The sequence below is a fragment of the Panthera onca genome, chromosome B3, assembly GCF_046562875.1.
Source record: "Panthera onca isolate mPanOnc1 chromosome B3, mPanOnc1 haplotype 2, whole genome shotgun sequence".
Taxonomy (NCBI): Eukaryota; Metazoa; Chordata; class Mammalia; order Carnivora; family Felidae; genus Panthera; species Panthera onca.
In genome coordinates this window covers 37,238,236-37,259,725 of record NC_138344.1, presented here as the reverse complement: position 1 = coordinate 37,259,725, position 21,490 = coordinate 37,238,236, and the positions used below count along the sequence as shown (strand labels likewise).

Genomic DNA, 21,490 nt, shown 5'->3' with positions numbered 1-21,490 from the left:
GTGCGGGTGCGGTGGAAAGGGGCTTATTTTGAATAACAAAACACAATCCTATCTCTCAGGAAATTTCTGAGGTTTTAGGAGCTCTGTGACAGGAACCAGGGACAAAGTCAAGTGGTATTTTTATTATACTACAGCCCCCAGAAGGCAAAAGTGCGTAGGGGCACGAAAGTCATAATGTAGTTCTGTCAGTTGAATAGCCTTCTTAGCAATCCAGTTGTAAAATTATGGCATCTTGGAATAGGGTGATGGTAGTGGGCAGCCAGTGAAATGGATAGGCTTGGGATATTGTTTAGAGGCAGAGTCAGCTGGACTGGCTGATGGATTGGATGTGAGAGGTGACTGAAAGAGAGGAAGCAAGGATGATTTCCAGATTTTTGGTTTGAACATCTGGGTGGATGATGGTGCCGTCCACTGAGAGTACTGGGAAAGGAACAGGATCGGGGGATAAAATCCAAGCTCTATTTGACATGGTAAGCTCAAGATGACTAGGAGTCATGAAGTAGAGATATTAAGTAGCCAGTTGGATTTTGAACCTGGATTTGGGTGGAGAGGTCTGGGCTGGACAGAAATTTGAATGTCAAAGAGTTGGATGAGTTCACCTGGGGAGAATTAAATGGAGGTGACAGGTAAGGACTGAGCCCTGGAGCATTACAACATTTAAAGATTGAGCCAAAGAAGAGAAATCAGCAGAAGAGTTTGAAAAGGAGGCTCAGTGAAGGAACAGGAAAATCAGGACAGTGAGATGTTGAAGGAAGTTCAGGGGGAAAAGTGTTTCAGGAGAAAGGAGTCTTGTCAACTGTTTGCAATTCTGCTGAGAGTGTCATTTTAGATAAGAATAGAGAATTGACAATTGGTTTTGGAAACAGGGAGGTTGTTAATCTTGATAAGGGATCTTGAGAGAAGTCAAAGCTGGATCAGAGGGGCTGAGAAGGGAATGTGACATGAGGAAGTGGGAACAAGGGCTGTAGAGAGATCTTGAAAAACCTCTCGGAGAATTTATGCAGTGAAGAGAGAGAAATAGGGCAGTTTGGGAGATTTTGGAGCCAATGGAGGTTTGTTTTAGGTGGGAGGAATTTCAGTATGTTTATATGCTGATGGGAGTAATCTAATAGGGGAAAAAGTAATGATGTTGGAAGGGCGAGGTGATTGTAGGAGTAAAATTCTTAGGAATGTGGGAGGGAAAGGAATCCAGGTCACTGGTAGAGGGACTGGCCTTCATAGGCACAGGGACACTTCATTCATAGTAACCCAAATGTAACTATGCCTGTAAGAATAGTTTGGATGGGGAGAAGGGAGTTCATGTCTGTTATCTTTTAAGTTTTTCCATGAGGTATGAAGCAAAATTGCTAGCAAAAAGTGGGGGTTGGAGAGGAGGTATAGGAGGCTTCCAATAGGGAGGAAAAGGTGTGAAATAATTCTTTCATCACATCTACTTAAAATGTCAGTTTTTTGGAGAAAGCCCTCCTTGCATTAAGTCCATCTCCTTCCAATCGCTATTCTTTCACTGGACACTTTGTTCTTTTCTAGTACTCATCACCATTTGTAATTGTATCTTTATCACTTGTCTGTACCTCCATTAGAGAACTACAGGAGGGCAGGGACTTAGTTGTATTTAATTTTCCGATGTATATATAAAGAAACAGGACTGGTACATAATCACTAAATAGTTGTTGAAACAAACAGTTAATGAACGAACGTCTTCAGAATTTTGTCTTAGGTCACCCCCCTGTCAAGTGTTTGGGCAAGTCACTTTCCCTGCCTGAGCTTTCATTTCTTTTTCTTTTTTTAAAAAAATTTTTTTTTAACGTTTATTTTATTTTTGAGACAGAGAGAGACAGAGCATGAACGGGGGAGGGGCAGAGAGAGAGGGAGACACAGAATCGGAAGCAGGCTCCAGGCTCTGAGCCATCAGCCCAGAGCCCGACGCGGGGCTCGAACTCACGGACCGTCAGATCGTGACCTGAGCTGAAGTCGGACGCTTAACCGACTGAGCCACCCAGGCACCCCCTGAGCTTTCATTTCTGACTATATACATATGTGTGTGTGTGTGTGTACACACTGTGTATATGTATATATATATACATATACACACACACATATATACCACGTGAATTGTAATCTCTGCTCTGCCCACTTCACCGCACTGTCATGAGCAGGATCTGAGCTAATAAATCTGGAAATGCTTCATCAAGTGATCTTCAAATGTAACGGATTGTAGCCTCGAAGGTAGCAGGTGCTGAAAAGGACTCGCTGATTGGGGGAGGGGGCCATTATAGTTTCTGTGACTGTAGGCATCGAAGCTTTGCAGCAAGGTTCTGCAGGCCGCGGAGGGGCGGGGCTCAGGCCGGCAGCCCACTCGCTCCGGCCTTTCTCTGGAGGAGCTAGCCAGGAGAGGATGGGGGGCGGGGAGGCCGAGGGGGGAGTAACTGTCAAACCTCCCCGCTTGGCGCCATTATTTAAATGGTACGTGCCCGTCTCCCTGCTGTACGTGCCCGGGGCGGGGCTCCGAGCGCCCGGAGAGGGGCGGAGGCCGGGGGCGGGACGGGGAGGTGGAGGGGCAAGAGGGGACGGGCCGGGGCGGGGCCAGGCTGGCTAGAGGGGCGGGTCTAGCGGCGGCCCCCGGCGAGGTTCAGTGCGCTTGCGCTGACAGACGCAAGATGGCGGACAGTGCGGAACTAAAGGTAAAGCGCAGCTCGAATTCACTTCTAATATTCGGCCGCGGAGACGGCGCCGCTGCTGCCGGGGGGGATGGGTCTGACCCTGGGGGGCCGCTCGGGCCTGACTCCACCCGGGCCTGGAGTTGTAGGGAGGAGCGGCGCGCCCGGCCCCAGCTGAGGGGGCCCGGCAGCGGCGGGCCGCGGGCCCCGGGTGCCTCGGGGGCGCTGACGGGTCGTCCCCGGCGTGTTATTGTTGTGGGCGCCTCTGGCGGGGGTGGCGGGGGAAGAGATCGGGAGGTGGGGGCCTCGGCTGCCCCCTGGGCTCGGCTTCCTCACCTTCCAGCCAGCCTCCCCGCCCCCCCATGGGGAACGGGGGCTGGGGCAGGGTGCTCGTGTAGGGGGGATTGGGAAAGCTCCCCGCCGCCGCTTCCTCTTCCTCCTTTGCAGTCCCGGGCTGCTGTCAGGAGCTCTCCTTAGACCCCCGGGAACTTGGCTCCGGCCGCCCCGCCCCTCAGTGGCTCCCTGCCGCCCCCACCCCGGAGTCGGCTCTCCCCGGCTGCCCGCCTGTCAGGAGGCGCCGGGGGTGCCCAGCTTGTGGGCAGCGCGATCTTGGGGCATTGGGGCGGGGATGTGGGGAGAAGCTCCGGTAAAGTTTAGTGAGCCCCGGGCCGGCGTTGGGGTTCGGCCGAGGGGTGGCGGGGGAGTCTGCCTGGGCGGGACGTTACTTTCTCTCTGATTCTGGGCAACCGCGGGGGGGGGGGAGCCCCCCCCCCCGAAGGGTGTGTATTTGGAAGCAGTGGTGGGTGGTGGGAAGCAGCTACCTCTCCCTTCTTTTCCTTCTCTTCCTCTGGCTGGTGCGGAGGGTGAGAGGAGCCTTTGGGGGTCTCTGCACACACCATGATGGCGATGCTATAGCTGATGGAGGTGAATGGTTCGTGTTTATATCCCCCCGTTGCCTTTTGTTTGTAGGGACATCTTGCTGGCCATGTTGATTTGAACGAAATTCTCCCCTCACCCTACTTCAACCCCCGATAAATAGAACGTTCCTCCGTTCCTCTCAACTGTACCAATTACTCACGCCTCGCGAAATTGGATGAAAGGGTGCCCCCTGTTCCCCGCTTTTTCTCCCACCCCAGTCTTCTTTACCTGATGATGGCTTCTTTACCGAAGCAGATATACCCACCACTACACAAGCCGTTGGGGGAGGGCGGGTGGAACCCTTATGATTGGATTGTGACAAATGGGGCTCCGCTTGAATAATTTTGGTTTAGTAGCAGGCAGTTTTAACTAACGCGTATTATTTCGAGGCTCTGAACGCGATATTCCCCTGTCTGTGGCTTCCTGTGTGTGAGCCAAGCAGCTGGTTTTATCTTGACCCAGAGAACTGACATCTCTGTCAGAGTGGAGATGGGGATACACACTTGTAAATCTTGGGCGGGGGGGGCGGGGGGGGGTCCTCTTTCCATAATTAATAAAAATTATTTAAAATTTATTTTCTCTGTTATACTGAAACGACAGCTTCTAGAACAGCCAAGCGCCAGGTTTGTTTCTGGAGAGTTTTTCTCTGGAAAGCTTCGCTGAAAGATCGGTTTCCCCAGTAATTTTGCAATGTTAACATTCCAAAATTTGTGTATTAAGTAAGGCACTGGCTTTGAATGTCACTCTTTTTAAATTGACTTCTAATTACAAATTAATTTAAGGGAGAGCAGATTTGGAGTGGTTGGTTTCTTTTTTTTTTTTTTTTTTTTAATCCAGTTTCAAACTATTGACTGAAATGAAAAAGCCTCAGGAATTTGAATATTCTGAGGTCATTAACTCTTGAAATGAAAAGTACACAAGTTTAATAAGATACATGTCTTCTGTAGTTTTACTCTTGCGATGTAGTCACTATGTTGCTATGATCTGTACCTTCTAATATTTATTTTGTTTGGAATCCTTTTGAGTGATAGCTAATCAGTTCTGTTGTACACGGGCCACAGAATAAAGCTGAAAAGCTTGGGCTGGCTATATTGTCACTCTTGATGCTGTCCAAAGAAACTGGTATGGAAAGCACATGCTGGGAGATTTCCTCCTTTGTTCTTTCTCATTTTAAGAAAGTGCCTTTGGGGATAGATCAGATCCCTGGTGTGAGTCTTGTTAGGTAAAGTTTCTCTTTGCAAAAATGAGGCTGTATCAGATAAATGCTAAACACTGGGGGGAAACATTATTTTTCTAAAATTGGTCTCCCTTTTTGCTCTTTCAAAAATCTACTTGAATTTTTTTCCAGAGGAAAAACTCGTCTTGTGTTCCTGTAGTACAATTTTTTTCAAATTATAATAACTGTTTTGACATACTGGTTTGTCACTGTGTGTGCCCAATACTTTGAGAAGCTGTGATAAATTGCTTAGCTGGTGATAGCTGTGTTAAAAATTTTAGTACTTGATTGTGGTTGGATTTGCTGTTCTTTTTTTTTTTTTTTTTTTTTTTTTTTTTTTTTTTTTGAGGTAGATGATCTTAGGAATGCCTACCATAGTTATTTGAGAATGTGTGTATATAATTTTCTGTGCAGTAAGCTTTGGAAGATACTCCTCTCGGAAATTATATTTTCTGATGGGTTTTTGTTTTTTGTTTTGGATGTAAATAGCATTTATTCCTAATAAGATAGGAAAAGTCAGAATAAGATTTAAGAAAAAGCCAGATTTTTTCTCATAGTTTTAGGTGAAAATACAATACTTACAATGGATTTCCAACTATGAGGCTTTGAGTAAATACCGTGACTTTTTTGTTATCTTACTTCAAAACCCACATTTCATTTTGCTGTGGATTGTATTCAAGATTATTTTCCTCATGGCCCATTTTAGTAAGTCCTTTTAAATCTATAACAAATCTACAAAGATCAGATGGGAAGACGGATAGGTCTGTATCTCCTGTAGGAATAGTGCAAGCTGCAACACTTGAAGATACTGCCAATAAAAATTAGATTGTGAGTCATGCATATCAAAAAGAATTCTCTGTGCACATTTGTTTATGAAAAGTGTAATTTTTCATTAGGGGAATACCCGTAAATGACATTTGTAAGAATGTAGAGTGAGCATTTTATTATCTTTGGGAACTTAAAAAGAAGGAGGGTGTGATGGCCAGATGATCTTGGAAGTTAATAATCTGACAGCTTCATGTAGTTTCTCTTAGAGTACTTCTTAATTACAATTTTTTTGCACTAAAACTCAAATCAAGTTACATTGCCATTTTAACTCACAGGAGGAACAGTGGGAAGGAAGAAGTTCATTTTAGTGGAGTAAAATAATGGAATTCAATGGGAAGAGAAGCCATTCTTTTATTATTTATTTTAATATTTATTTTATTTTATTTTAGAGAGGGGGAGAGGGGCAGTGGAGGGGGTGGGGAGAGAATCCCAAGCAGGCCCCATGCTCAGCATAGTGCCTGTTGTGGAGCTCGATCCCACAGCCCTGGGATCATGACCTGAGCCAAACTCAAGAGTCGGCAGATTGAGCCACCCAAGCGCCTTGAAGCCATCTTTTTAAAACGTTGTTTTTAAAGTATCTATAAGCATGTCAGTAAATTCTGTTGTCAAAGTCTGCCTCTTTATTTTCAAGAAATAGCCACTTGATTTTGATCTTTGTGGTGTGAATTGTCTGCCTCTCTTTCAGATAGAAGCACATAAATCTGACAATTTATTCATGGATTTGATTTGAATCTCCCTAACTTGGTTTTGTGTCACGTGCCACATTTAGATGACTTTTGTTTTAAGTCACCATTTTTATGAACAGTATTTAAAAACAATTTATAAAACACTTTAGTTTTTAAGGATTTCATATAATTGTTTTGAAATACTGGTTTTTCATCCACAGTTTTCTCCTGGGTCATTGTATTGTCTTTCTTTTCAAAGAGTCTCTTGTAACCACTGTGAATTGTAATAGTGCTTAGTGGTGAGTCCATAGCTGATTAACCTTGGGTTTCTCCTGGTGAACTCCATCAACATGTTGCTCCAGGGTTCTTGCTGAAGCTTTTTGAGTTCAGTGTAATTTGTACCCTTTCTAGGTGGTAGCTAGGGATAAGGAAATTAAATGGCTCATGGTTGTAGTGGGAACTGGGAGGAAGTGTTAGGGTTTCTGAAAAATTGGCTGTTTATGATGATTGTAGCCTTTAAAAACAAGACCCCTGGTTCATTACAGAATTGATTGTGCTGTTTTCTGAAATAATTTGCTCTGGTGTTATGCACCATTTTTTTTTTTTTTTAATATTTGGATGAATTATTTTTATATGGTAATTTCCAGTTAATAATGTATCACATTATCTCATCTGATCTTTCTAACCGTTCTTTGAGGTAGGAAGGCAGGTAATAGCTCTCTTTTATTGATAAAGTGAGACCAGAAAGAGTAAGCAACTAGCCCAAGGTCATACAAATAAAAGTGGCAGGGGCTTGAACCTAGGTCTTGTGATTTCAAACCCTGTACTCTATAGGCTGTTGTAAAGGTGCCATGTCAGTCCTGGAGACGTCTACGGTGCCTTGCTCCCAAAGAATTTTAGTTATGTTGTTGCTAATACTTTCCCTCTTGCTCTATGCCAGGGTATTTTTGGATATTCCTTGGGCTTTTTGCAAGGAAGATTTTGGAGTTTGTTAGTTGGAATCATAGATGTTTTAATTCTTGCAAATGTCATTTTACTTTGAATATTTCAGAGAATGCTGAAAAGTAAGCAGAAAAAATAAACACCTGTAATCCCAGCACTTAGAAATACCATGGTTAACATCTGGGTATCTATCCGTTTAGACTCTCTGTGAGCATATGTGTATGTATATTCATCACAAAAAGAGATCACACTTCTCTTTATTTGTAATCTGCTATTTTCATGGCTATCTTTCTAGGTTAGTAAATATAGGTCTATGTGATCATTTGAAAGGTAACATTGTATTTTATTCAGCTCGTACCTTATCATTGAACAATTAGATTATTTCCAACTTTTTGCTATTTTAAACACTGTCTTAAACAGCCTGATCTAAAAGTTGGCAAATGTTTTTTTTTATAACAAAATACATTGATATGACAGAACTTTTTCTGTGCTGTAGGCAGCACAGCAAATGGTATTTTGATTAGATGGAAGTGTTGTGAGTGAAATAAGTAATTCTTGATTTGTTCATTGTACTTTTGTTTCTATTTCTGTAAACCTATCAGATAAGATTATTAAATGATGGCAGAGATATATTCTATAAAATATAAGTAAACATTGCTTCTCAATCAGAACTTTTGATAAAGTATGAAATAGAGTATCAAACAGCATTTATAATTTATTTCAAGTGTGCTTGATTTTTGAAATTGTATCACAATAATCAAATATCGGAAGTTTATGTGCCTTGTGTAGATGTGCATGTGTTTTTAACTGACATTTTAGGAAAAGCAGTGTTCAGCATTAATATAGATAAAGTGGAAATGAGAATTTGCCTTACTCATTTTTAATCTCAAAACTTAAGTGTTGCCTTAGTATTATATTGGTAGGTAACATTGTTTTGAGGTGGCTGTTATAGAAAAGAGATTACATAGTCAATGAAATATTTTTCTATTTTAAGAAACTTTTATGGGTTAAATCAATAAATGCACATATCAGTTGAGTTAAGAATATAATTTATGCGGGGTGCCTGGGTGGCTCAGTTGGTTAAGCATTCGACTTCAGCTCAGGTCATGATCTCACAACGCTTATGTTCCAGCCCCATGTCAGGTTCCCTGGCGCCTGCTTGGGATTCTGTGTCTTCCTCTGTCTCTGTCCCTCCCCCACTCACGCTTTGTCTGTCTCTCCAAAAATAAACGTTTATATATATATATAAATATATATATATAAAATATATATTAATATATATATATTATTTGTGCAACATCTGAAAACTACTGCAGTGTAGAAGGAACAGTTAAGGGTGTGAAATTGATCAAACTCAAAAGTTGATCACCTAGACTTGAATTTATGTAACAAGTTTTACCATGAGGATTTTAAAAAATAGGTGACAAAGAAATTTTAAGTACTTAGTTTTATTTTATTATCAATTTCATAATTGTCATGTACTTTTTACTACTCTTACTACAAAATATGATTATACTTCCCTTTCCATGTTAAAAATTGTGGGACTTCCATTTCTTTTGATTCCCTCTACTTTTGGTTTAAGTGGTATCACATGAAATGATAACCCCCCCCCCCCCCCACCTCGCCCCCAACCCTTCCTCCCTTCAGAATTTTCTGGTAAAACTTCATTCTTTGTAATGAGTATCCAAAACTCAGCAAAATGAAGAAACTATCTTTTTTTTCCTTTTCTGTTTCACCTTAAATCAAGCAAACAAAATACATCTAAACCCTTTGAACACCACCCGGTAACTGAAATATCAGTATGTCTCACGGGATTGTTGCAAATGTTCCTATTTTTTTTTTCAATGTTTATTTTATTTTTGACAGAGAGAGTGTAAGCAGGGGAGGAGCACTGATAGAAGGGGACAGAGCATTCCAAGCAGGGGCTCTGCGCCCATAGCAGTGGGCCCCATGCAGGGCTCAAACTCATACCGTGAGACCATGACCTGAGCCCAAGTAGGTTGCTCAACTTACTGAGCCACCTAGGTGCCCCAGCAAATGTTCCTGTTTTTGTTTTTGTTTTTTAATGTTTATTTATTTTTGAGACAGAGACAGAGCATGAACGGGGGAGGGGCAGAGAGAGAGGGAGACACAGAATCCGAAGCAGGCTCCAGGCTCTTAGCCATCAGCCCAGAGCCCGACGCGGGGCTCGAACTCATGGACCGCGAGATCGTGACCTGAGCTGAAGTTGGATGCTTAACTGACTGAGCCACCCAGGCGCCCCAATGTTCCTGTTTTTTAAAACTTCATCTCCTTCTTAACCTTTCCTGCTCAGTTTCCCCCCTTTGGTTGCCAGGTTAATTTTCCCAAAACATTCTTTTCATCCTGTCACTCCAATGGCTTTCCATTGAAAACAGGATAAAGTTTTAGCTCTCACGTATTCAGGATTTTCTACATAGTTTGATCCCCGTCCACTTTGTGTGTGTTTTGTCTCCTCCACTCTATGGCAAAAGTCCTTAACTTAAAGCCAGAGCTGGTAGTTTGTTTCTTTTTGTTGATTAGTGTTGTACTTTGTATACCACTTCGTTTTCCCCAATCCCTACCCTGTGGACACAGTAGATGCTTAAGATATATTTGTGAAATGAACAAATTATGTTCAACATTTGTTTCTGTTAGTAAAGGGGCTGATGTACATGTCTGTATGATGGTCTAAATTGTAAATATTCACAACCTCACATTTTTTTTTTCATGGCTGCTTTGTAGATGAATAACATATCCAGAATAATACAGATATCTTTGATATCTATATAGATAATATATAGATAATAAAAATATAGATATCTTTGAAGGACTGTTTCAGGTTTATCTTTTATATTTCTTTAACTTACATATGTAATAAGTGAATACATTTCTTATTGTAATGGTATAGAAGTAAGTAGAGTACAATTTTAAGGGACTTCATTATCTTCACACCCCCCCCTCTCCCACCAGAGGCAATCACTTTGGTGTCTATTCTTTTTTGGGAGTGAGGAGTGTAATAGCTTTATTGAGATATAATTCACATACCATACAGTTCATCTATTTAAGATACACAGTTAAATGGTTTTTAATACATACACAAAGTGGTGCAACCATCACCATAGTCCATTTTAGAATATTTTTCTTATCCCCAGAGAAATCCTACACCTTTCAGCTATTTCCCCCATTGCCCACAACTCATTTCACCCTGAGGCAGCTGCTAATCTGCTTTTTGTCTCTGTAGATTTTATGTCTTTGTAAATTTATATGAAATGTCCAAAATAGGCAAATCTACAGAGACAGAAAGCAGATTAGTATTTTGGACATTTCATATAAATGAAATCATATATAGTCTTCTGTGTCTGACTTATTCATTTTTCTTTGGGCATGTGTGTGTGCTTGTATAATATTTGTAATTTTTTGTATGTTTATATGTCTGGATTCAGAACAGAATAGGCACAGAGAAGGAATTTAATAAGTATTACTAAATGAATGTACATGTACATGAATATATTTTCTAAAAACATAAATGGGATCATACTATACCTACTATACTTTGACTTGCCTTTTTTTTTCTTTCTTAATAATATTTATTGAAGATCTTTCCATGCCATATCCCAAAATGAGATGGTCTCATTCTTTTTAACAGCACACAGATTTTGTATGTATGTTTATAGAGGTTTACCTCTTGAATTTATCAATGTGTATGTCTAAAAGTTCTTAACTTGTTTTGATGGTTTTGTTATATTGTTGCTTTTTTAATAGATGCCATAATAACTGTAACATGTATGGTATTAACTTTGGAGTTTCACTGAAAAATAGGAATAAAAACTAAAACAGGTAAGGGTTGTTTGGCTTGAGGAGAAATGGAATGTAAGCTCTTTATGGGATTCTGGCAGTGCACAGCCAAAGCAGTTCATTTTGTATTTGGGTTTCTGAATGTGAGCAAGCCTGTTTTTAGCTTCATGGCATAGTGCTTAAAATAGAATTTAACATGCTATCTTGTGCTTTATGGTGAATTTTAAGACTTTTTCTTGCAGGCATGTAGGTCTAATCTTAAAAAAAGATCTGAAAGATTTCAGGATAAACATTTTTCTCATACATTAAAATCATCATTCTAGTCTCTAGGGTTCTGTAAGTTACCCAAGAATGGGAATATAGAGGCACCTAGCTTATAGCCTCGCTTATGGTAGGTACTTGGCAATCATTTGTTATTTATTCAAGAAGTATCTGCCACATTCTGTCATTCATTATGTTTGGGTTCCCACTGTGAGGTACCAGGCTATCAGTGATTTGAGTATATCTCTATGCATGTGTGTGTATTTTTAAACATTCTTGTTATAACAATATTTATTTAAAAATTAATCTTCTTTAAAGTCATGTATGTAATATATTAGCTATTACAGTGGTTCTCAGAGTCCATTTTCCAGACCTCTAGTGGTTCACCAGGCTCTTTCTGGGGGTCCTGCAGGTCAAAATGATTTTTCTAACCAGTAGTAAGGTGTTTGCAAAATCAGTACTGGGTAAAACTGCTGGTGGCTTAGCATGAATTAAGGCAGTGGCCCTAAACTGTACTAGTTTAGCACATGACCGTGCATTTGGAATTAAAAAATAAATGCCAGTTACACTTAGTGTCCTAAATAAGTCCTCCCCCCCAAATGTACTGATTGATTATGTCTCAGTCCTTGAGTACATTTTAAGATACACGTTGTGTGATGAAATGGTAAGTACCTGTAAAAGCACTTTTACTGAGTACCAAACCCTATGGTTAACTGAAAGAAAAGGTGTTGTTCAGTTGTTTGAGTTGTAGGCTGAACCTAGCTGCTTTTTTAATGGAATACCGTTTTTACTTGAAAAAATGGCTGACAAAGTGTGGTTATACAGACTTGGATATTGAGCAGACAGTTTCTGTGCAAGAGAACAATTGACAATATCTGTTGCTGATGATAAAATTCAAGCTTTCCAGGGAAAACGGAATTTTGGGAGACTTGTATTTGCTACTGTGTTTGATAGGTTCCCGGTACTTTTTGATAAGATCACTGGTGGTACTAATGAATGTGATACATTGAAGTTGTGTAGTGGAAGTGTCGACATTTGGAAGAGCTGCGTAACTCAGTGAAGCAATGATTTCTAAATAATGCATGGGATTACAAAATCATGCATGGGTAAAAAGATACATTGGAAATGGAAGATAGACCAATGGATTTCAGTAAATCAGAGTAGGAAGTATTCAGTGATCCGGTTTCAGATTCCATATTGCAACAGCCTTTAAGAAACTGCCACTTGCTGAGTTTTGGTGAAGGATCAAAGAGTATCCATAGTTACTTGAAAAGGCTATTGAAATATCTTTTTCCAACTACATACATGTGTGAGGCTGAATTTTCTTCATGTACTTTAGTCACAACAACCTCATGCAGCAGATTAAATGCAAAAGTGGATACGAGAATCAGGCTGTCTTTATTAAGCCAGAGGTTTGTATTAAAGAGGCGTGTAAAAATGTAAAACAATGACAGTTTTCTTGTTAATATATTTTTGTCTTGGAATATAGTTCTTAAAATTTACATGTGATTTATGTTAACAAATAGTGAATTTATTATTTTTTTTTATTTTTGAGAGATAGAGCATGAGTGGCGGAGGAGCAGAAAGAGAGGGAGACCCAGAATCTGAAGCAGGCTCCAGGCTCTGAGCTGTTAGCACAGAGCCCGACGCGGGGCTCAAACTCACGGATTGCGAGATCAGTTGGACACTTAATGGAGTGAGCCACCCAGGCGCCCTGTGAATTTATTATTTTAAAATTATAAATCTTTTAAAAATTTGTTTTAATTTCTAATACAGTAAATATGAATAGATTTAATCAACAAAGATTTTGGGCGTCCTCCATTTTCTAGACTGTAAAAGAGTCCAGAGAGCAAAATCTTGGAGAACCTGAACACTGCTTGTATAAGAGTCACAGTGCAAGAGTCTGTAGCTTAAAATGAGACTAGCCCTTTCACCTTCTCACCCGTGGTATTTTTTTTTATTATTTAAAAGAAAAAATAGCTTGTTTATAGATAATAGTGATCCCATTTACAAGGCAAGTTTGCAAGCAGAAACTGTTGAATTATATCTTGCATTTCTGTAGTAAAAATACTAATGCATTGCATTGAATGACTCTGCTCTCAAGTGTTTTAAGTCAGTAATAAAGAGGGAATTGTATAACTTTTTATTTTCTCAAGGTTATGTCTCAACCCTTGATTGGCTTTTTTCTGTTGTAGAGGATAGAAATGGCTTGGATAAATGAAAAACCCATACAGATGTCTCCTAACCTATTTTAGCCAATAATTTCCTCTTTGGCAGATCTTCTTAGCTCTTACCAGGTATCTAAGATGATTGATTTGCATTCGACCTATTTCATTTTCTTCCTTTCCCTCTTGTGGGATTGAAGTGGAACCTAGAGATTATAAAACTCAGAATGCTTTTCTAGTTTCTTTCTACCTTCTTTAGAGTTGTATTTGAAAAGTTTCAGCCTCTGTATTCCTCAAGTGTCTTTCCCCAGGGTGTCAAGTTAAGACTGGAAAATGAAGATTAAAAAACATTTTTTTTTTTAATGTTTATTTATTTCTGAGAGAGAGAGGGAGGCAGACCGCGAACGGGGGAGGGGCAGGGGGAGAGAGAGAGAGAGAGAGAGAGCGAGAGAGCACGACACAGATTTCGAAGCAGGCTCCAGGCTCCGAGCTGCCACCACAAAGCCCATCACGGGGCTTGAACTCACGAACCACGAGATCATGACCTGAGCGGAAGTCAGATGCTCAACCGACCGAGTCACCCAGGCACCCCTGGAAAATGAAGACTTTTGTACAAAAGTTATTCCAATCTGTGATTTCAAAATCAGGTGACATCTTAAAGGTGAAAGGTTTTTTTTTTTTTTTTTTTTTTTTTTTTTAAAGTGTGCCATTCTTTGTGTAATTGAATACTAATTATTCAATTCAGGGACAGTAATATGAATTTTAGGATTGCCATTATTTTTCACTCCTAAATTTAAATTGTAATCCCAGGAATAGTTTAGACTAATAAGAAGGGGGAAACAGTTAAAGTTAATAACTCTTAATTCCAGACTATTTTTAAAAAATATTTTAATTAAATTTGCCTCATGTTTATTTAGTTTTGAGAGAGAAACAGAGAGCAAGATCATGCATGCGTGGTCAGGGGAAGGGCAGAGAGAGGGAGACAGAGGATCCAAAGCAGGCTCTGCGCTGACAACAGAGATCCCAATGTGGGACTTAAACTAACGGAACCACGAGATCATGACCTGAGCCAAAGTCGGATGCTTAACCGACTGAACCACCCAGGAGCCCCAGAGTTTTTCCAAGTGGCAAACCTGCTATGCCCAATAGAAAGAATATCAGATAACACTCATTTGTAATTAGCAGCGTTATTTGCATATGAAAATGTGCTGTAACTCTTGAATAGTTTGGTTAAGTTCAGCTTTGCTATTTAATGGGTTGATTGATAATTGTTTAGAACATATTTTCTTGTAGGTAAACACTTCATACTGTACTGAGGTATTTTCTGGAATCTGCTGATCTTAACAGGTGATTCTGTTGAGTGTGGAGGGTGATACTGAACATTTCGTTTTGCAAACATATTCCAGTTTTATCTGTAGCTTTAGTAAAAGTGGCTCATTTTTTGATGTTCAAATGTCTTGTCATCATAAGTACATAATCTATTTGAAGGGCTGGGTTCTGAGGGTGATGTTTGTATTTGTATGGTGGGGGTGGGGTTGGCGTGGTGAGGATACTGTGAATGCTGTTGGGATTCAGGGAGTTTGTCCTCCATCAAATGTAATTCTGCACATAGAGTTAATCAAGGGAAAAAGTGATATTGGTGTGAAGTGCAAATAGTTAAGCTCTTATTAATTAGCTATGGGTTTGAGGTATTTTTTTTTTTTTTAAGATTTTATTTTTAAGTAGTCTCTACACCCAATGTGGGACTCAGACTTATAATCCTGAGATCAAGAGTTGCGTGCTCTACTGATTGAACCAGCCAGGTGCCCTGGTTTAGGGAATTTGATTGAAGTAATATCTTATGAATGAATACAGAAATACTTTTTTTTCACTTGATTTACAAATTAGTTGATCCTGCAATGTTTTCCCTTTTGCAGTCTTTCATAAGCTCATTAAAAACATGGATTTTGAAGAGATTTTGTTTTACTTTTTATTTAGTTAGGCCTTTTTAGATAGTCATTTATGTATTGATTAAATATTCAGGTGTATTCTGTGTGCATGGTATTGTGCTAGTCATCATACAGAGATCATTAGAACAATTACTGATGGAAAAGAATTCAGTCTGGTGGAGAGGTGGAGACATATTATCTTGCATCAAAATTATCTGCTTAAGAGCAGTAATAGAGCCATGCATGGCTGATCTGTATGTTTTACTTAACTTTGAATCTCTACGTTTTTGAGTTATTTAAAATTGTTTCTCCTCAACTTTCACATGAGAATACTATAGATAAGTAAAAACAAACAAACAAACAAAAACAAAAACAAAAAAAAAAAATTAGTTACCATAACCTAACTCTTTTGGAAAACTTACTATAGTCTTTTGTTCTGAAATTGTTGTATCACTCCTGTCCACCTGCCTGCCCGCTGCCTACCTCCCGTCCTGCTGGGCCCATGGTTTTAAAAAAGGATAATTCCAGGTGCCTGGGTGGCTCAGTTGGTTAAGCATCTTGATTTTGGCTCAGGTCAATGATCTTACTGTCTTGAGATTGAACCCTGTGTCAGGCTCTGGGCTGGGCGTGGAACCTGCTTAGGATTCTCTCCCTCTCTGTCTTTCTCTCTCTTTCTTTCTTTCTCTCTCCCTCCCCCCCCCCCCCCCCCCCCGCCCCGGTGTGCACACATGCTCTCTCTCTCCCCCTCAAAAAAAAAGAAAAAAAAAAAGATCATTCATTTCAGGTTAGTATTTTGCCAAGCTAAATTAACCAAAATCTATTAGTAGCAAAGGACTTTTAAGTAAAGTAATGATCCTATTGAAAGTTAGTTTACTGTTAAATCTTTGACAGATCTTAGCTTTTCAGAAAATTTCCTCTAATGGCTAGTTTTATCCCTTGAATGAAACTAGACAATTTGAAGTGTGGTAGAATTTCGAACTGTTAAAACAGACATTTTCTATTGTATATCCTTGCCTTCCCTAACATAAAGTAAAGGTTATTTTCACATTATACATGGTACAAAGTGCCATTTTATTTTTGAACCTTTATATGACCTGTCTGGAGGTTTTAGGATCTTTATTCCTGGTGTGGCCAAACTTCATGATGAAATGCCTTGGATGGGTGTTTTTCAGTCATCGTGCTAAGGTGCTTGATGGCACAGTCTGGAGACACATCCCCTTCACTTCTAGGAAATTGTCTTGTATAAATCCTTTAGTAATTTTCTCCCTTTCATTTTCTGTTTTCTCTTGTCAGAGGACTGGATCTGTGCTTTTATTTTATTTGTTTTGTTTTAAACCAGTTGAACATTGTCTTTTGCTCTTTGCGCTTGTGACTTAATTTTTCTTTTTTCTTCCTTTACTGTCATTTTGTTTCTTTTTAGGGAGGGAATGTGATAGGTGTTTGCGTATGGTCAGTTTGTATTTAACTGGTGGACATTGTAAACTTTGTGAAGCTCATAATATGAACCATATTAATATATGATAACCATTCTTAAATAGTTGCCAATGTTGAATTAAGATTTATGAGTGATAATAGAAATTGTGTTCTTTCCTAAAAGGTAGGTTGCTTTAAAAAATGTGTATACAAAATAATATGTATAATTTTGTAGAGGAATGCATAACTTATAGAGGACTAATAAAACATCACGCTTAATAGAGTATTCCAAAACTTTGAAGCCTTTTTTGCTGTATCCTCATCCTGTCTCCTCTGTAGTTCCTTTTAGGTAATTTGTATTAATAGTTTGCTTTAAAAAAATGGCAGTGAAATATTAGTTGTGTATATTATTTACTTGTAAGGTTGTTTTTAAGTTGTTGCTTCTGGTTAAACCATCTAATTATATCATAGTCTTATAAATTTCCAAATTTGATACAGCGTTCTTTGAAGAGGAGGATTCCATAGGTGGAGGTGGAAGGGGAAGGTTTGGAGACCTCATTTTGAAAACACGCAGAACTGTGGTAAATACATATGCCCGTAGAATCTAGCAATTATGCCTAAAGGTGTTTGGGGAAGACAAAGGGACTTAAGTTAATTGCCACAGTGATCAACATTTGGTTAAGTCTTGGAAAGTGCTTAGATTTATATGTGTCATGCTGTAATCCATGAGGAAGTTGAGTTGAAGTGGTGAGAAAAGTCTTATCTTTTTGGTTGGTGGAAGCATAAACCATTAAAGTCTGCGTTACACATCATATATTTTTTCCATTATTTTGCTTGATAAATTTTAACAAGTTTTATGTAAAGTAAACATAATTATTCCTTTACTGGGCTAAATGTAGTCTGTGCTAAATCTTGAAAACAAGTATTCTCCCCTTCCTTTTCCTTTTCCTTGCTTCAGGTTTGGCCTTTCATATCCCGGTTACTTAAGGCAAGGATCTCATTCCATTACTAAAAATGAGGGCTGATTTATGTACCAGATACTGTGTTAGATGCTCAGTAGTCATTTGGGAGTGAAACAGATGGAGTCTTGGCCCTTGTGAAACTTACATTCTAGTATTCCAGTCAAGTACATGAAAAATAGCCTGGTTCTCTCGCACCTTTCTGTATCTGAATTTTTATAAAGAACACGGGTTTTTATAATTAGCAAAAAAAATGCTGCTTTGAGATTTTGGAAGTTGTTTTTGTTTTTGTTTTTTTTAAATACGAAATTTATTGTCAAACTGGTTTCCATTGAAAGTTTTTTTTTTTTTTTTTGACTAACATAACAGTTGAATGCTTTGTTATAGAAAGTTGAATAGTTATTTGTTTAAGGTATACTTATTAAAGGTAGTTTTTGGAGAAAGGAGATATGGGAGGAAAAAGGAAAGGATTGACATAATTACCATGGGAAGTTTGATTGCTGGCTTACTGGAAAATTTAGTGGGATGCCTGTGCCCATTGCAATTGAGGATTATAGATGTATAGTAACATCTGTTTGCCTGTGTGCATGGATTCTTCTGTCTGCCTGAGTTGTAAAGTTGGAACCAGTTGAGTGTGCCAGCAATAGGGGGGAAGGGAATTTTGCAAAGGAAAGTTTAATGATGGATCAACGGAATCTTTCTAAGCTGGACCTGAAGAGGGTGGATGGACAGACAGTGATTAAAGTCAGTGAATTGGAGATATTTATGATGTTGAATTGTTGCAGTGAAGGTACTTAAGTAAGAATAGGAGGTGGTAGTTGGAGGATTTAGTGTTTGAATCAGGGATTTTGGAGGTGGTATAAGTGCTGGTAGAAAGGTCCAAGGTGTGGCCACCGGAGTGAGTGGCTGAGGGTGGAGAGTAATGATAGAAAGTTAAGAAACACAGCTGAGGGTATTGGGTTGGAGTCTGGATAGTTGAGGCAGGTGCTAAAACCTTCAGTGAATGACAGGGATATTGTTGTAGAGCTGCACTGTCCATAACTGTTGCCACTAGTCATATGTGGCTGTTGAGCATTTGAAATGTGGCTGGTCCAAATCGAGATGTGCCGGAGGTGCAAATATACAATGGATTTTGAAGACATAGTGTGAAAAGGGGGATGGAAAATAGCTCAGTAATATTTTTTAAGTTGATTATATGTTGGAATGATAATATTTCGGGTATTTTGGATTAAGTAAAATATTAATTTTACCTGTTTCTTTTACTTTTTAAAAGTATAGTTTGCACAAAATTTAAAATTACATGTGTAGCTTGAATTTGGAGCTTATATTATATTTCTTTTGGGTAGTGATTTTCTGGAAGTATTATCACCAATAAGTAGTATGAGGATTAGAAGGGAAGTAGGAGTCTGTAGAACCCAGTATAAGATATCCTTTGGGAGGTGTGCCTGGGTGGCTCAGATTAAGTGTCTGACTTCAGCTCAGGTCATGATCTCACGGTTTGTGAGTTCGAGCCCCGAGTTGGGCTCTGTGCTGACAGCTCAGAGCCTGGAGCCTGTTTTGGATTCTGTGTCTCCCTCTCTCTCTGCCCCTCACCTGCTCAAACTCTGTCTCTCTTTTCTTCAAAAATAAATAAACATTAAAAAAAAAAAAAAAGAATCCTTTGGGAGAGGGAGTGGATCTTTCTTTCTTTCTTTCTTTCTTTCCTTCTTATTTATTTATTTTGAGAGAGAGAGAGAGAGAGAGAGAGATCAAGAGAGGGGAAGAGAGAGAGGGAGAGAGAAAATCCCAAGCAGGCTCCATGCTGTCAGCACAGAGCCCAGAGCGGGGCTCAATCTCACGAACCGTGAGATTATGACCTGAGCTGAAATCAAGACTTGGACGCTTAACTGACTGAGCCACTCAGGTGCCCTGGGAGTGGATGTTTCTTAGACTTATTTTCATTGGTCCTCTGATGCTTTCACTTCTGCTGTTTTTATGCTTAGAATTTCCTTTTGTTCTCCACACCTACCTCTGCTCCCTTCCCCCCATACCTGACCTCAAGGAGTTTGCCTCATTCATGTGGGGGAGAGAAATGTCTAGAAAAACTATAATGGAAAGTAATATAAAAGAGTAACTGTATGAGTAGTTAACAATGGATTCATAAGAGGAAGAGGTCGCTTGTGCCTAAGCTTATTTCATACTGGGCCTTAGAAGACTTTTGATAGTTGGTGATCACAGGGGGGTTATTTCAAGCAGAGGGAACAGCATGAACAAAGGTAATGAGAGAAAACACTGAGGTATGTTTTATGGAACACGCAGTAGATTCATGTGTGGAGACAGATGTAAGAGAGTAATGCAAATTCTGGGAAGATGGGGGTCAGATTGCTATCAGAACTTATCATGTTGGAATTATGAGTTTGAAACTGTACTAAGTTTTGTAAAGGAAAAGGACAGAATTCTGTATGTATATGTTAACAAGAAGATCTGACATAGTTTGGGTGCTCAAGGAAGGCTTCCCTGTTTCTAACCTCTGAACTACAAAATTCCCCACATCCAGGTCCTGTCACATCTTTCTTAATGTTATGCCTTTCTTTCCTTCCCAACTACCACCCTTATTATTTTGCTTATTATTAGTACTTATTATTAGTATCATATTGGTGTTTATCAACAACCTCTAAATTGGTCTCATATCTTAATTTCCCTTTTGAATTCACTTACTCTTCAGTCAGATTGACTTTTTGATTATATGCCGTCTCTTCCCCACCCCCTCTAATTCCTGCAATTTGAGCATTTTTTTTAATGTTTATTTTTGAGAGAGAGAGACCATGAGCGAGCAAGGGAAGGGCAGAGAGAGAGAGGAAGACAGGATCTGAAGCAGGCACTGCACTGACAGCAGAGAGCCCGATGGGGGGGTCAAACTCAAGAACTGTGAGATCATGACCTTAGCCTAAGTCTGATGCTTAACCAACTGAGCCACCCAGGTGCCCCGACAATTTGAACAGTTTGTATATCTCCTCATTCTTTGTAGGACTAAGGCCAACATTCTTTAACCATCCAAACTAAGTAATTTATTGTTTGGATACCAGTAACATGTTGACTAGGCATTGGGCAGATTTATATAATGTCTTTATTTGAGGGAGGTAATGTGTATAATTTCTAATAAGTTTGCATTACCAAAATGGTTCATAATACTTAAGACAGATCCCACACTATCATTACTCATATATTTTATTGACAAGGAACAAGATACAGTCTGTATAGACAGCGTATAGTTTGATAGAGAATAGATAAGTAAACAGGATTTTTCTGCATATAGTATAAGGGCTGTTGGGTTGAACTGTGGAGCATATGGGAAGGTAAATTTACTAATGTTGAGGGTTGCCTGAAGAAAGTATCCCAAAGGTAATAATGTCTAATTTGACACCTGAATGAGTTGAAGTTAGCTAGGAAAAGGTTGGAGAGGGGGAAGAATTACTTGCTGAAAGAACAGCATGTATATACGAATCCTGAATGATGGAGAGCTGGTTTAAGGGGGTTAGTGGCAGTGGCTGAGACTGGATCATCAAGTATATCTTAGGCCATGCTAGGAAGTTTGGCCCCCATCTTGAGTGCAGTGGGTAATCGTTGCAAGTTTTAAGCATGAGAATGACCTGATAGACATGTTTTAGAAAGATCACTAGTGTGGAGAATGATTTGGAGGGTATAATATTGGAGATAGAACAGCTGAGTCTTTTGTAGACATCTAGGAAGAGATCATGGTAGTC

The 21,490-nt window shown here is 39.4% G+C and overlaps 1 protein-coding gene across 5 annotated transcripts in view; it reads left to right on the top strand.

Annotated features, from left to right (window-relative positions):
* The first annotated feature begins 2,369 nt into the window (after window positions 1-2,369).
* Window positions 2,370-21,490, top strand: part of PIAS1 (protein inhibitor of activated STAT 1) — a 125,157-nt gene continuing 106,036 nt past the window's right edge. For 3 of the 5 annotated variants that reach the window (XM_078448794.2, XM_078448791.2, XM_078448795.1), the window contains exon 1: window positions 2,606-2,681. In XM_078448794.2, the coding sequence (XP_078304920.1) occupies window positions 2,658-2,681 (24 nt within the window). In that variant the 5' untranslated portion in view covers window positions 2,606-2,657. Of the gene's footprint in view, window positions 2,464-2,605; window positions 2,682-3,455; window positions 3,582-21,490 lie in introns of those variants that run through there. The other 2 variants (XM_078448793.2, XM_078448792.2) reach the window with 2 other exon arrangements.